At 40.1% G+C, this 16684-nt stretch overlaps 1 protein-coding gene across 9 annotated transcripts in view; it reads left to right on the forward strand.

Annotated features, from left to right (window-relative positions):
* Positions 1-16684, forward strand: part of MGAT5 (alpha-1,6-mannosylglycoprotein 6-beta-N-acetylglucosaminyltransferase) — a 355963-nt gene that overhangs the window by 207030 nt on the left and 132249 nt on the right. For all 9 annotated transcript variants that reach the window (XM_057745771.1, XM_057745767.1, XM_057745768.1 and 6 more), the window contains 3 exons: positions 10601-10672; positions 12267-12428; positions 15875-16044. In XM_057745771.1, coding sequence (XP_057601754.1) covers positions 10601-10672; positions 12267-12428; positions 15875-16044 — 404 coding nt within the window. The remainder of the gene's footprint in view (positions 1-10600; positions 10673-12266; positions 12429-15874; positions 16045-16684) is intronic.

Genomic DNA, 16684 nt, shown 5'->3' on the forward strand with positions numbered 1-16684 from the left:
AGTGTCATTTCAGCCTCTCCCCAACTCTGAGTAGAGCGTCGCATCCTAGAGGCTCCGAGAGGTAAGTTGCTTAGCGCTTCTGCATTGACCATTACTGTTGGCCTTTCGTGTAGAATGAAAGCTGAACTCAAGTGAAGTCATTTGTCACCATTGCCTTTGCATTCAGTTCTATGCTCAGATCCACCTGTGTTCAAAATATGACTCTAAGTTAGCTGGTTTCCGTTAATCAATCTTCATTGCTAGTTTTCGAATACTCATAATTTTAATACTTTATCCCCTCCCCCCAAAAAAAAGAAATAGCACCAATTCTCCTAAAGATATAACTCATGAAAACCAGGTACTCAGCCATTGCAAGTGGTGGGAGTGAATGAATGAATGATTCGTTAAGCAGCCTTGCATTTCCAGATCATCGGGCAGTTCATTTTCTATGTCTGTTTTTGTGAGCCACGTAACCACTCCCATTATAGAGACAAGACCCTATAAAGTAATTACTCTAAATACCATTGTTTCAGGTATTATTAACTTAGCCCTCTGCAGAGCCTTTTACTGCTATCAGCTTTTACAAAATTGAGAATAAATTTCTTTACCCCTATTGATATTAAAATTGATAGATGGTGTTGATATATTTGACACCCACACATTTTTGCTATTTACACAATTATTCTAGCAACTAGCAACCATCATACCCTGCCAGACTTCCTAATTTGTTTGTACTGGTTTTTTTTTTTAAGCACTTGTGTTGCCATTGGAAGTATAGTTGCTCTGAAATAATCAAATTGCTTAGTGATTGATTGCTAGATCTTAGGATGTGTACAAGCTCTTGCCTCAGATCCCAATTTGGACTGGTTGAGTGAGTGTGTGTGTGTGTGCGCCTGCCTGCCTGTATGTGTGACTCCCTCATAAAGGAACAAAGGAAGCAATTTCAAGCCTTACTCATCAATCTGTTTCTTATATTTCAGAAACAACAGACGTAAGGGTCTCTGCCTCTTTCTCTTCTCCCTTGGCAATATGTAAGACTAATATTGGCTGAGCGTGCTATTAACCTTGAGTTTAAATTCAGCGTACTTAATCCCTTGATTAATGCCAAGATTAATGCCCAACAGCAAAGGTTGAAAGCTTAAATGTTTGTGAATGTGAGCATGAAATGAAATCCTAATAACCAGTACAATGATTTGGATTTATGGGCTGTGTTGGCTGCTAAAGATATCTTGGAAATGGTGTTGCACAGACTAATTTGTCAGAGTGGGCAGCGGTAAAGAATTGACTGTTAGGTTGCAGGAGGAAATCCGAATGAGAAAATATAACTAACATTTTGGGACGGGTCAGGGAGTACTTTAAGAATACCACTAGACTATTGCCTGAGAATAACCACACACACCTTTTAAATGTTTAGCCATAAGAAATTTTCTTTCTGTGAGATAATATTGTTTGGTGCTGCAGGAGGTGACAGAGATTTATGATCGTATTCTTTTCACTTCTTGAATTCAGCCTTTACTTTTATCTTTTTCATCTATGTATTTTTGTGACTCTTATTACCTGAATTCTAAGACATCTTTAGAAGAAGGATTTTTTTTTTTTTTAAACAATCCCAAGTTTACAGAACAGTATTTGTCACCAGCCTAACTGATCTCTCAGTTTCCCTCTTCTTCCAAGTTCATCCTCTTGGTGACACCTCCTGTTCATAGGTTTCACATACTGCAACATTTAGTTTTACATCTTTTTTCTTTCTTTTCTTTAATATACTACAACATTTAGATTGAGATTTCTTACTCTGACCTCCACCTTACAAAAGTTAGAAGGGTAAATGGCAGTACTTGCCACACCCCAAACCAATATCTCTCTGCTCCTTGGAATACGCCTGGGGCTTTGATGCAGTCATCTCCAATTTGCTTTTTACAAAACTTTTAAATATCGTGTCTGATCATTTATTTCTTTTATATACCAATAAAATATTTGTAAAGTTTTATGTTTTTAACTTTTTTTATATGGAAAATTTCAAGCATAGGTAAAAGAGATGGGGTAAGGAAACCCCCATGTGCCTGTTACTCAGATTTAATAGTTGTCAATTTGAGGCCAATCTCATTCATTGACACCTCTCCCAGTTCATTATTTTGAAGCAAATCCCAAAGATCGTGTCATCTGTGAATGTTTCGCTACATACCTTTAAAAGAGGCCCTTTTGAAACATATAACTCCTAATACCATTGCATATTTTTAAAATTACAGAATTCCTTAATATCATCAAATATCAGGTTAGTATTCACATTTTATAGGCCATCTTGTAAATTAAAATTTATTTGAACAGAGTTTCAAGCAAGGACCATAAGTTGCAAATGTTGGTGTCTCTTAAGTCTCTTTAATTGAGGTTTCCTTCCATCTTTTTTTTTTTTTTCATCTTGTGATTTTTGGTGAAGAAACTTTATATGCCTTAGAAGAGTTTGTTGTAGTCTGAATTTTGACGATTATATCCTCATGTTGTCGTGTAACCTGATTCCCTGCCCCTTGTATTTCCTGTAAATTGATAGTAGATCTGAGGCTTGTGCAGAGTTAGCCTTAATATTTTTTTCAAAATTGTTTCATAGGTGCTATTAAATACTTCTATCAGGCATGTAAGTGCCTTGTTCTCTCTCTTTTTGTGATATTAGCAGCCATTGATAATCACTGCCTGGGTTCATCAGGGATTCCTTCTTAATACATCAGGAATACTCTGTACAGAGAAATGAGTCCTCATCTGGTATTTGGTTACCCTGAGGAACAGTTCATAAAGGAAACCTTGGTTTCTCTGTTGACTTCCTAGCATCTTCTGTTGCTGACCAGTAGTCTGTTTGTTTGCTTGCTTGCTTGTTTGTTTGTATGCTTATTGGTTTTTAGCATCATTATGAAGTCATTGATTGAAACATATTTGATATGTTTGGTCCATTCCAATTATTTTCTTACTGGTTCTCATATTACCCCTTCTTTGACCGTGGGGGCCAATTCATATTGTCTTCTGAGCCCCTTTGACATGACCCTGGGAATTTTTAATAGTTTTGTTATCTGGTATGACAAGATCTTCCAGGTTCATCTCATACAATTTCGGCCCTAGACCTGGAATCAGCCTTTTCGCTAAGAACCCCTGGTTCCTCTTAGTGGGAAATGACACTTAGAGACCATAGTCTGGGTACCAGGAAAATTCATTGCTTTTGGGTTTTTCTGGGTGCCGGCGATATGACAGTGAGCAAAGAGACAAACATTTCTTAAGGTTATGTTTTGTAGGAGGAGACAAGCAACAAAAAGTAAAATACATATCTTTTAGATTACAATAGAGCTATGGAGAAAAATGAAACTTAGAGGGGGTTCATGAATGCTCATAAGGTGTGACAGTGTCAGTTTTAGACAGCCTGTTCAGAAGATGCCCTACTGAGAAGATGAGTGGACGATGTGTGTGAGCACCAAAGTGAAGGAAGTGAGAGAGTAAGAGGTGCAGATGTCTGGCACAGGTGTTTAGCAGGCAGGGGAACCATCAGTGCACAGGTCCTGGGGTGACCATCAACATCCAACCTTAAGACAAAGTGTATAGTAAGTCGTCTCCAGAGGGACTTTTGTCTGTTTTGTTCACAGGAATAATAGTGCCTGGCGCACATATTTATTGAATGAATGACTCTATTTAAAGCAGTTTTTTAAATAGGCGATTGCTTTTTTTGTCTCTTTGTTCTAAGTGGGTGACTTCCCCAGCTATCACCCTTCTAATCTTGAAGAAAACGTTATTGTAAAATTGGTAGCATTAAAATCTGCTAAGAACGTTAAGTTTGAGACATGAAGTAAGGGCATTTTGAGCACTCGTTACCAATTTTAATATAATGCTCTTTAATATTTTATCTGTAAGGGAATGCAGGGGATCAGGTTAGACTGTTAAAATTGAATGAATCAGTTATATTAGAAGGCACAGTTTTATTGCCCAGCTTTTACTCTTATTGTCACTCAGCATTATTTGCCTGGATCTACGCTTCAGGCAGAGTTGCACGTTACCACAAAAGAGGAACTCTCTCCTTGGTCCCTGGAATGTGACTACCTTTATAAATCGCGTGACGGTGGCTCTCGTGTCCTCCGTGTGGATGCAGGCCCAGTGGGGCCAGTGCTGCCACTGTGCAGTGTAAGAAGCATCTCTCTGCATTGTCTGTATGATTCACGACAGGGGAATTCATTTGCTGCCTCTCCTGTGTAAAGGAAATTGGCAGGTCTCTTCCCACAGAGATTTGGGATGGAGTTTTGAAACTCTGACGTCCTCTCATTAGAACCCCCCTGGTTTGTGGTGTGTTGAAAACTTACAGCAATTTCTGTTGAAGTCCTGCCCCTTTCCTCACATGCTGAGTAGCACTGTCTCAGATCTCCCCAGCCCTCGGGTCTCTCTTGCACACAGTCAGTTCCATGTTCTCTGTGATATTCCTGCCACCCTTCCTGTGGTAGGGGGCAGTGGTACATAGTATAGAAAATACATGGATAGATTGGGAGTTTGGGGTTGACATGGACACACACTGCTGTATTTAAAATAAAATGCCTTTCCATGAAAAAAAAAATAATACATGGGCCTGATTGCCTGTCTAGATCCAGCTCCTACCTGTGTGGCCTAAAACATTCTCTTAAGTTTTCAGGCTGGTTTCTCCCCACTGAGGTCGAGGTACAGCCTGCCTTGCTTGCTTCAGGGTATTGTTGAAAGGTTCTAATGAAATGATGAAAATGGATAAGTGTCACTTAAGTGGAAAAGAGCATCCTTATCATGAATATCTTAAGTCATGCTCACGTCATGGCTTTGATTTTTTTTGTTCACTATATGTAACAAGTAATGATTGAGGACCTACTGTGTGCCAGGCCCTCTATTCCGGGCTGAGGAAATAGCACTGAACAGGCCCGACTGAAGTTTCTATCCTCAAGGAGCTTACATTCGGATGGGACAGCAACAGTAGTCAACCCATAGGTCACAGAATTTCCACGTGTGGTAAGTGTGCCAAGGAAAAATAGAGCAAAGAGGTAGAGCGGCCAGAGACACAGGTCAGGGAAGGCTTCTCAGAGGAGAAGTTGGAGCCTAGTGTGGCAGGAAGGAAGGGAGGGAGGGAGAGAGGGAGGCATGGGAACTCTGGAAGGAAGAGTGTTTAAGGTGGAGAGAGAGCAGACGCAGGAGCTCTGAGGTATGGGGTTACCAGGTGAAATATGGGATGCCCAATGGTAATGAATTTCAGGTAGAGAGTGTTTTATTTATTTTTTAACTGTGAGTATAACAAATATTGCATGCAGAGTACTGAAAAGAAAAATCATGCTTTGTCTGAAATTCAAAATTAACTGAGCATCATTTCCCCTCCCCTCACAAACCTGGTGACCCTCCAGATGTAGGAATGAGCCTGGTGTGGAAGGAGGTTCTTCGGAGGACTAGGGGAGTGAGGCAGGCAGCATAAGATTGAGGATGAATTCTGGGTTTTATTCTGAGGGTGAGGAGAAGCTACCGAAGGGTCTGAGTTAGTGAAGGATGTAATCCAGTTTAGGCTTCAAAACGATCACCCCAGCTGCACAGAGCAGGCCTCGGGGCGAGGGCTGCAGGCAGGTTGCTGCTGACACGTTCATGGCCCTTCCAGCACTGTCCTGCAGTAGGAGCAGAGTAAACCCTTTCTGAAGGATTTTGTAGACGTGATCTAGGCAATCATCCTCCAACAGTGAAGGCTGGACTGTGCTCGTGGGACTGCAGGAAGCACATCTAGCTTCTCTGCTAAGGATACGGTCCTGGGCAGGACAGATGGCACTTCCATCCCCAGCTGTGGGGCTGCAGTGCACCCAGGTCTTCATCTGTCATGATGAGCCTTGCCCAGAGGATTATGTGGAGACCAAAGGACATGGTATGTACGAAGCACTTTTCCTAGTACTTGGCTCCTGGTATATTGTTGCTTTTATTCTTCTTCTTTGTCTCCTACCCAAACCCTCTCAGGCACAACCTTTCCTAACAAGTGATTTGGCCAAAATATTCACCAGCTCAGGTGTTTGATGGAGAGGATGGGCCCAGGTAGCGGAACCACTCACATGTGGAGACATTTTTTACCAAGTGCATTTCTTTTTTGAAACTTTAGAAAGGGGAGCAGGCTGGGGAGGGGGGTGGAGTGGAGTAAAGGAGTCTTTTTTTTTTTTAAGCATATCCCTTAATGAATAACTACATTTGATATGTCATCAATTGAACAAATATGTGTGTGGATGTATATATGTGTATATCATCAGTGTATCAAGTAAATAAATATATAGTCAATTGTATCCTTTTGATATATAACCAACTAGCGTGACAGGATGATGTCAAACTATCTTTTTCAGATCTTATAGCTAAGAGAATTATTAAGAGGTCACCCAAGCCAACATCTTCATTTTGTAGACGAGAGAACTTGAAAGCCAAATGGGTTAAGGTTATACCCTTAGTTGTTTGTGGAGTTGGACATAGAATCCATTTTGGTGGGTTCCAGATTTAGCAGCTCTCTTATCCTTGTCCTTCACTGAGCTTGGCCTTTAAGGTGGCTCTAACATGTCCTGGTCCTGGAACCGACAGATCTCAGACATCACCCAGCCCCGCTGCTGACTAGTGAGTGGACCTGGGCAAGTTCTCAGCCTCTTTAAGCCTTGATTTCGTCACCTGTAACCTGGTGATGGTACCCACATCATAGGGCACTTCAGGGGACTAAATGATGGGATGGGATCAAGTTCGTTTGTTTTTTCCCCGACACCCTGAACTGTAAACCTTCAATAGATTACTATATGCTTATATAATATAATGCCTTTAAGTATTATTCGATTAATAAATGTTCATTGTAAAAAAGAAATCATAATATGAAGAGTCACATAAAGAATAAAATGCAAAGCACCCATGACACCAATATCCAGAGATAATCTCAGACTTTTCTCATGCATTTTGCTGCTTCAGTTTTGATTGCATTTACCCTTGGGGAAATACAGCATGAAATTCTATATGTCAGTGATCCATTAAAGCAAAACCCTTCACATTAACCATGAGAGAAGAGGCCATAACGGAGCCTGATTATTATTCTTTCAAAAGAACAGAACATTACTTCAGAGAGTTAGGCCAGTTATACCAATGTACACGCATATATAGGCCAGTTATACCAACGTACACGCATATATACGTTAAACCTCCTACTCGTTTTTGCTGTAATTTTATTACTTCTTTTCCCTGTTTAAATTCCAACTCGAGCTGTAGGCATCTGTATCAGCAGTTTCTTTTTCCTTAAATGTAACGAGTTGTCCACCCTATGGAACTTAAAAGTAAGTATGACCTCCCTGAGGTCTGTTTAAGAACTTTGTTTTGATTCACTTTGTATGTGATGAAGCTGCAAAACCTTCTCAGATCAAAGAAGTTTAAATCATTGGGAGGAAGCAAGTCAAAAATAAAATTGGTTAATTTTAGACCTCCTTGCTAAAGAAAAGTGATTCATTGTGCCCTATTGGTGGAAGATGCATTAATGTTCCAAAGGTCTAGCCTGGCTGGTCTTTTCAGTTTCTGCTGCCGCTTCATTTTGTAGCCTGAGGCTAGTGCACTAAAAAGATTAGTTCCTAAAGAAGAAGTTTTGCCTTCAAATCGAAGGTAATTAGAGTCATGGTTCTGCTCCTCTATCCATTAGTGTGTGTGTGTGTGTGTGTTGCCGTGAACTCAGATGATTTTCAATTCTTAGACTTACTGTGGTGATTCGTGGACTGTTTTTAGGCTGTCCAGCCCTTTCCTTGGCAGAGGGCTTGATGGAGGACTTGTTAGCTTGCAGCAGTTGGGCAGAGGTAGGGGTAGACAGTGGGAGGGTCCAGTGCCACAGATCCTGTCCCGAGGAGAGCTCCAAGGTCACAGTTGGAAAAGCATAGCCAAGGCAGTAGGTGAAGGAAGATGACCACAGGCAGACATAGGATACTCACATTCTGAGAGCCAGGAGAATGATTTGAAATAGAAGAGCTTCCAGATTAGGAAGACAGTGGGCTCATTCTGGGGTCCAGCTTTTTTGGTAGGATGCTGTGTTGGGTGGTTAGACTCATTGAAGGAGCCAAGGTAGATTGGACAGAACAGTTAGGGATGGGAAGTTGAATTATAAGCCCTGAGCAAGATTTTCCCTGAGTGTTACTAATGATGTTCTTATTTAGGAAAATGTTGCTCATTGGAGGGTTGTTTGTTTCAGTAAGTGGAGTTATTTATTGCCAGTGCTGGCTTTCTTCCAATCCTGGTAATCCACGGAGGCTTCAAAAAGAAATGTTTGTTTGGGATTTGTATTTTTCCCCCCTCTCCCCATGGAGTAATTGGTTTGTGTATAATTCAATTATTTTGTTAACCAGTTATCCTATCACTGTGTGCAGAAACAACCACCCTAAAAACCCACAGTCCTCATTCTGTGTCAAGATGTTCAGAATTGGTTTTTCCTCCATTATGAGTGAATATGTAATAACATTTCTTGCTAAAAGCCAAAATAGGCTCCATTTCCCATATTTTCAGGGATGCCCTTGAAATCTTGCACAGTATTATCCAGTGATTTATCCAGTAAGAAGAGCTGAGATAAATGATCAGTTTCAAAGAGGAACTAAAGTCTTGAGTATTCTGTAGGGAAGTCATATTTTAGAAGATCACCTTGGACTGTATTTTCATCAGAGTAAATTTTGGAAGCTTCTTCTAAGGGCAGAGGAGTGAATGTGCTCTCCTTTATCTGATCTCTCTAATGTCTCTCCTTTTGGTTGATTTTCTTTATTCATGGTCATGTTTCATCTTTCCCTATCATGCTTTTCGGGAGGACATTTTTTATCCTGACATGCCGCTGTGTACATTTTGTTATTTATTTAGTTGTGGGGTTGACTACAAATCTGTACCCTGCTTGCTCACCCCCGTGCTTTTTTGTGTGCAGTGGAAGGTTTCACAGTCAGGTCTGCAATCCATTTGAAGCCTTCACGTCATAAATATGCTTTAACGCACCATCTTATTGAGTCCATTTACAGAAGTTTAATTTGAATTAAATAATTCAGTCCGGCCTAAGAGCACAAGGCACAGATGTGCAGCGCAGCCGAGCCTTCATCCCCTTGGAGGCTTCTTTTCCACTGGTTCCCCGTCATTTTTCTCATTCATATCAGTAGAGCACTTTTCCTTTGTGACTTTGCCTTTCATGGTGATGTTGCTGCATAAGGGCTCTGTATTTAGACATAGGCATACCAGGCGAGTTAGTTTTTTTTTTTTTTTAATGAGTAAAAACCATTGCAACTTTTCTTATGAGGAGTCCTTTTGAGTCTCTGAAGCTATTCACAAATACAGTCAAGTCTAATTTCACTCTGCAAGAAGAGAAGAGAATATTGTACTTTCCTATCTAGGAGTTCCACCCTCCCCCTAGTCTTGCTGCCCTCTGCTTGTTAATTTTCGATCATTTGCAGTGACGAGGGCTTTATGCAAATTGCCCAATTATTTTGGGTCCTAGTCAGATTCACCTTGCTTTAAGAGTTATTTCTAGAGTAGTGAAACTGCTTTGTTTCTTTGAAAACTCACCCAGAGCTGGGGGGCCAACCAGCTTGTCTGCTGTGCATTGCTGACCCAAGAGGTCTGACCTCATGCACATCCCTGCCTCCTCCGTGACCCTCCAAGGATGCCCCCCGCCCTCTTGCTCTATTCATTTTTATAGGTCCACCTGGCCATAGAAACATTATTTTCAACGCCTGTTTAATAACCATCTTTAATAATCTCATATATTAGTAAATGGGTGACATGCTATTGTGGAATTATATGGCCAGTTTTGGCAAAGAGGTCAGACATCAATATCGTTCAGTGCATTTTTCATTTACTAGAAAGTGTGAATTTGCCTAATTTTCTTTGGTAACCTTTGTTGAAGTCATTCCTGTAAACTCTGGCACTTCCCCTTTCTCTTTCGTCCTCCCCCAGCTCTCTAAACTCTGATGCACTGACAGAACAATCCATCTTCCAGAATGGCTCTCACAAGATTGCTGAGGGATTTTTTTTTCTTTCATCTCTCTTTCCAATAGGTTTTATCACCCTGTTCCTTGAGACAGTGTGACGTGAACAGCCAGAAAATGACGGGAAGTCTTGATCAGTTAGCCTTAAACTCTCGGTTGCATTCCTCATTTGGAGATAAATGATAGAGTTCTGTGGCTCAGATGCCTCTCTGTTTCCTTTCCAGACATGCCACAGCAGATAACGAATCATTCCTGTCCTTTTGCTAGATAGTACAGAGGCACCTTTGCATTCCCATTCCCTGGCAGCAATGTTCAAGTTTTTAACTTTCTGCCATAAGACCCCCCCCCCCCCACTTCTTCTGTGTAGAAGTTCAAGGATTAAATGGTTAAGGAATCAGTCACTGTGAAGTCTTTGAAGGACAGATGTGAAGTGTAATCATACGCTCCTTGGGAACTTGGCTGATGGTGATTTCATCTGAGAGGGGACCTGTCTCTGGATTGCTAGCTAAAAGTGTGGGAATCTGACTAATAATAGTAATAACCCACTTAACCCACTTCCTGTGTACCAGGAACTGTGCTCGGAGCTTTGCACAGACATCAGTTCATTTACAGATGAACCAGCACACTTAGTGTCTCTGATTTCTATTTTTCAGGTTGAAAATTGGTGTCCTCATTTACCTTGGAGAGCAAAAAATCCCTACGAAGAAGCTGATCGTAATTCATTGGTAAGTGATTTTGAAAACCTCTTACTAGGCTTGTGATCTGGGTCTGTTGCCAAGTGATACATGTGGAGTCTTCTGTCAGCTGTAATCTGAAATAACGGTAAACTGAAGAACCTCTATCCCCAGCCCTATGGAAGTTTGAGTGACCAAATCAGTCAACCAGTTAGCATATATTTATTTACTAAGCAGTTCTCTGTGGGTTCTTAAGTGATAGGCTACTGATATGAAAAAGACCTGCTGCCACATGTGGAGTCACCCCGTGATCTAATAATGAGGGTGATGGTTGTAAATAGTGACCACACCTGTGTCAACACTGAAACATAGGCCCATGGAAATTGATGAGGAAGTGGTGTTCTCAGCCTGCGTAGGTTGGGAGAGAATGTAAAGAGAAGATGACTTTGGAGTTAGAATTTAAAGTGATGAATGAATTTATTCCAGATCAAGGAGAGAAAGATGTCTCTGATGTGAGGGGAAAAGGTGCCTGTACAAGAGCTTGGCATTTCCAGGAAATAGAGCCTGGTTCAGTGGGGCGAGGCCATAAGGCTTTGGATGAGCTGGTATGAAGATGAAGTGGGAAAGATAGGTAGGGGCTGTGAAAGGCTTTGTATTAAAAGCTCAAGTCTTTATTCTTCACTCCAAGGATCAGCAAATTTTCTGTGACAGGCCAGATGGTAAATATTTTCATCTTTGCAGGCCAGAAGATCTCTGTTGCAACGACTCAATTCTGACGTTGGAGAACAGAGCAGCCCTAGACGATATGTAAATGAGTGGGCATGGCTGTGTTCTGTTAAAACTTTATGAAGAAAAACAGGCAGTGGGAGGATTTGGTCCAGGAGCCAGAGTTTGCTGAGCCTCACTTAGACCATGGGATTCTTGGCAAATTGTTGCGAATATTTTATTTAGATGCTATATGAAAAAAATATTAGTGTTATTATTTTTCTCCGTTATTTCAGTCACTGGTTGCATCTAGCTATCTTAGAAAAATAGTCTTCCTGACTTTTAAGTTATTCTGGCTTGAATTTGAAATTTTTTTTCTGTTATGATAGAAAAATGGTATTCCTGGCTTTTAAATTCCTTAGGAAATAATAAACTTTTGTTTGTTTGGATTGAGGCAAAACTAGAGGATGAGCATTTATTTCCCTACTTAACTCTGTGGACAGAATGAGGCTTTTTGGCAACCTACACAATGACAGGTAGGCTGTTAAGAATTGACTTCAGTTTTCCCAGGAGTCTGCTACCCTGCAGTAGATCCAAGAGGCCAGTAAATTCGGCTGCAGAGAATTTCAGGGTATATCAAGCACATTAACTGTAAAATACGCATTTTGACATAGCTCAGGGCTTTGCAATGTCTGTGCTGCCTTTCTCCACTTCTAATTTTTTAATGATGTCCCTTATAGCAGAGCAGCAGTCAGGGGCCTTTGCTTCAATTTGCACTTCTGGGACCTTCAAGCAAAGCTGTGCAGCAGACCAGACTCACTTTTGAAGCCCTGTGTTTAATTGACTACCTCTTTCACGTTTTTAAATGTCACATCATGAAAACCATTACGCTTTCGGACCTCTTATCTTCTATTCATTTTTATTAAATTTCTGTTTCTAGGCAGAAATCCGTACAGATTTTAATATTCTCTACAGTATGATGAAAAAGCATGAAGAATTCCGATGGATGAGACTCCGGATCCGGCGAACGGCTGATGCGTGGATTCAGGCAATCAAGGCCCTGGCAGAGAAGCAGAATCTGGAAAAGAGAAAGCGGAAGAAAGTGAGTTTCTGATTAATTCTCTCCCGCTGGATGCCAGTTTTCCTGAAAATTTGATTTTCGCGGAGACGAGACTAAGAGAAATGTCATGTCTCAAATGCTGTTCCCTCAGGGTGAATCTGCACAGTCTCTCCTTCTTGCACAGCCATTTTTGGGCTTTCCTTTCCCCAGTTACAATAATCTTATTTAGCAGGAACTGGCACACATGTTTCTTGGGTGAAGCCAAGCAGAGTATCTGCATGTAAGATTTTCCTATGAACCATCTGACTCTCAGTGGCATCAGGAAACTTAATTCCCTTTTCTTTACCCGAATACAACCTTGAAGAACTTCCTGTTACATCATCGTGACAATTTCATAGTCTTGGTACTTGTTGGTTCAGGAATTTGGGCGACTAACTGGTGAGTTTCATCACTGCTCTGTTTGGTGGTACTTCTGCTTATGTTCCTGAGAGAGGGATATTCTAAATTAAACTTGAGCCAGTTTGTTTTGAAGTTCATGAGGACATACTTGTGAAACCTCTGTAATATCCCTGAGCATGAAGATTTCGTACCCTATTAGTTATACATCAGTGGCAGTGGCCTTAGATTAACTGTTCTGATGAAGAAGAAGTGAGCAAAGCAAACAATCTGTTCCCATATCTAAAAATAAATGAAAAATGAGTTTGGTGCTCCTAATTTGACTAATTTGGTACCCTTGGGGAAAAAAATACAGTTACACTTGCAGAACCCCAAATCACAGTTGGATGAGTCAGTTTTGCTTGGATCCCTTGAGTTTATGAGATAGCAGAATCAGGCATCCTGTCATCAGATAGTCCTTTAGGAAAGAGTATGTGGTCATGGATCCAGTGAGCCATGAAAAGAAAGAGTATTTCTATATAATCCTCTGCAGTTATCTCCAGGATATATTGTTAGATGAAGACATGGTAGGTAGAGAATAGTGAACATTATTTTTAAAGGGAAGACGGAATTTATCTATATGTCTGTATCTATACCTACATGTGTACCTATAGATACATACACATACACATACATGTATAATGTATATATAATATACATATATGCTTCTTGCTCATTTTCTAAATGGAAGAGCAAACCGTAAAATTAAAAGTAAAGGAGATGGATGGTGGCAGTGGTTACACAACAGTGTGAGTGTATTTAATGCCACTGACCTGTACACTTAAAAATGGTTACGATAGTAAAGCTTATGTATGTTTTACCATAATAAAAAAAAAAGGTCTAATAAGGGGAGGGGAAGGGGGTAGTGTGGAAGCAACAGGTATAGAAACTGGACTTCTCTGAATATATCTTACTTTGTAAATCTGACACTGGAATCATTTTACTTAAGTGTAAAACAGAATTTAATTACAAAAAAAGAAATACCTAAAAATCACAAGGAAAAATAAAACAAATGAACTGACCACATATCCACTTTTACTCTAAACACACAGAGAAGGACTATTCTTAATGATTTAGAAGACAATGCTTTGAAGGTTTCTGTTGGGGTATCACAAAGGATAAAAAAAACTGCAAAAGTATCTTAAAACAATTTTTCCTAATCCTGTAATGGGTGGTGGTGTTGATAGTCTCCCTCTGAATCCATTATGTGTATTAGGATAAAGCAAATTAGCAATTATGTTAGTGTGTCCTGGAGAAGTGGAATTTTCAGTGTGGGAGAGAAGTAACAGATGTGAGATGGATAGTTATAAAAATGGACAAAGCTGCTGTAATCCTGGGTTTGAATTGGAAAAACCAATATGAACTCATGATTAGTTTTATCCTGGAGGAAAAATAAATTTTCTAGCTGTGTCCACTGAAAAGGCCTACAAACAGCGATCATCTAGAGTACGTTAGGCACTAGACTTTGATCTTTAAATACGATTTTCACTAAATGACCTAAGAGGTTCTTGAAAAAATGGCTGATTAAGGCCCGAGACAGACATACATGATGAGCTTGGAACACCTTGTATCAGAGAGCAAAGAAACTATCAAGCTCTACTCGGATTTTGTCAAAGAACTTAGAAGCCGACTTTAATAGGCCCCCTTGCCCAAGATGGCACAATTTGGTAATCAGTAAGAAAAATAACTGAAGTGTATTTAAACACATCAAATATATTCATGATTTCATAATTATATATATATATGTATGTGTGTATTTAAAATCCTCATTGGTCATCATTAGAGTATGCTAAAGAACAAATTAGATATTTTGAAAACTGTTACATAAAAGGAAAGAATCAAGTATTTACCAGGTTTTTTCCTATGTAGGCTTTCCTTCATGAGGGTAGTTTCTCTTCATAGAAGTATTACAGCTAATAAATGCAGAAGGAATGATAGAGTATCGCCATCTGCAACCCCTACTGGATTAATGCGTCTAGTTAGTGATCATCAGTAGCTACTGACATCACAAAACAGAAACACCCAGGTATCATTCCCACCACTGGAAGTACACGGCACCACCTCTGAAGTAGTATTGCCCCTAAAATCCAGTACAGATTTGATCATGGCTACAGATCTAATTACAAATTTACCATAAACACAAGGGACGGAAGAATCTGTTACACAGTCAGCAAAATCTAGAGTGTGAAAGACTACTGGAAATACAGCCCAGTTTCTTTGACGAATAAATTACAAGCCCCTATCCCCCCAAAAAAGGATGATCAGACACCACTGTAGGTTAAAGAAGGCTGAGAGATGTATGAGGCATTACAGTTTGTGCACTTTGACGTCTGACTCAACCAACTGCTCTTGAAAAAAAGAAGCGACAGTTGAGCAAGTGTATAGACTAACTGGGTATTAGATGATACTGAGGATTTAATAGCTATGTTGGGGTGATATTATGGTTATGTTTTTTAGGTGAAAGTTTGTTTGTTTTAGGAATTCCAACTGAAATATTTACAGATGAAAGGATGGGCTGTCTAGGATTTGCTTCAAGATAAGCTAAAGGGGCTGGGAGAAAAGGAGGGATGTACATCAAATAAGATTTGTCAGGAGTTAATCATTATTGAAGTTAATAATTGTTGAGTACAGCAGAATTGACTATATTGTCATGTCTGCTTTTGTTAGTGTTTGAACTTTTCTGTGTTAAAAGCTTAAATATATTCCAGCTGTGGAACAAAAGCCCAATACTGTTAAAAGATGTCTTATTGTCCTACTTGACTCTCCTCTAATTCCGATTTTCTGAATGTACCCCGCTCCCTGCCTCACGCTCATAGCCATACCAAATGCAGTAATGACTTTATTTCTCTAAAACAACAATGGGAAATAATTTCCTTCCTCTCTCTGTACCTTCTAGAAAAATTGTTTACCCTGTGTTGAGATTTCATTAGAACATAAACATGACTTTGAAATTGGTGGGTGGCTTTTTCGTAGGTTACTGTGGATGTTTGTACTTTGTCCAGTGGGAATCAGTATCTTCTTTTTTTGTTTTTTTGTTTGTTTGTTTTTTTCAGGTCCTTGTTCACCTGGGGCTCCTGACTAAGGAATCTGGATTTAAGATTGCAGAGACAGCTTTCAGTGGTGGCCCTCTTGGTGAATTAGTTCAGTGGAGTGATTTAATTACATCTCTGTACTTACTGGGCCATGACATTAGGATTTCAGCTTCACTGGCGGAGCTCAAGGAGTAAGGAGATTACTTTTCAATTTTAAAATCAGAATACAAAAAAGAAATTGTAAACTCTTAAAGCCCTCTATTAGTGTGTAATTTCTTGTGGAGGAAAATGAAAGTGATAATTCACTAAACAGGAGATAAGAAGATTATTTTCAGGAGCTAAATACATACACTGTGAAAAGGCTAATATGTTTTCGTTGTAGCTGCAGGCTCCAGAGGCTTGATAAATGAATGCCAGAAAATTCAAACTAAGGAGCTTATTCTTTGCTGTTACAGGTGCTTCCAACATCTGCAGCACAAAACATTATTGGCTTTCCTAATTCCCTGTCTCTTGCTGAAATTCATACCCTTCCCTACTCAACAACAAGCTTTCCAAATCTTCAAACAGGGCAGGTTCCTGTTGGTAATTTAATTTGGATAGAATGGGTTTCTCGAAAGCCCTGATCCAATCCTATTTCAATTAGCCCACTTTCAGCTCTGAGTCTCTTAACTCTACCTGGGTTTTTTGGTTTCACTGGAGTCTGCTTCTAGCTCGAGCCCTCTCTTAATCTCTTCTAGATTGGCATGACTGGCTAAGCAGAAATGCTCGGAGCCCCTTCCCTCCTTTTCGGGTAACTGCCCACAGAGACTCTCTACCCAACAGCCAAGTTAG

This window comes from Hippopotamus amphibius, chromosome 8 (assembly GCF_030028045.1).
Source record: "Hippopotamus amphibius kiboko isolate mHipAmp2 chromosome 8, mHipAmp2.hap2, whole genome shotgun sequence".
NCBI classification, from domain to species: Eukaryota; Metazoa; Chordata; class Mammalia; order Artiodactyla; family Hippopotamidae; genus Hippopotamus; species Hippopotamus amphibius.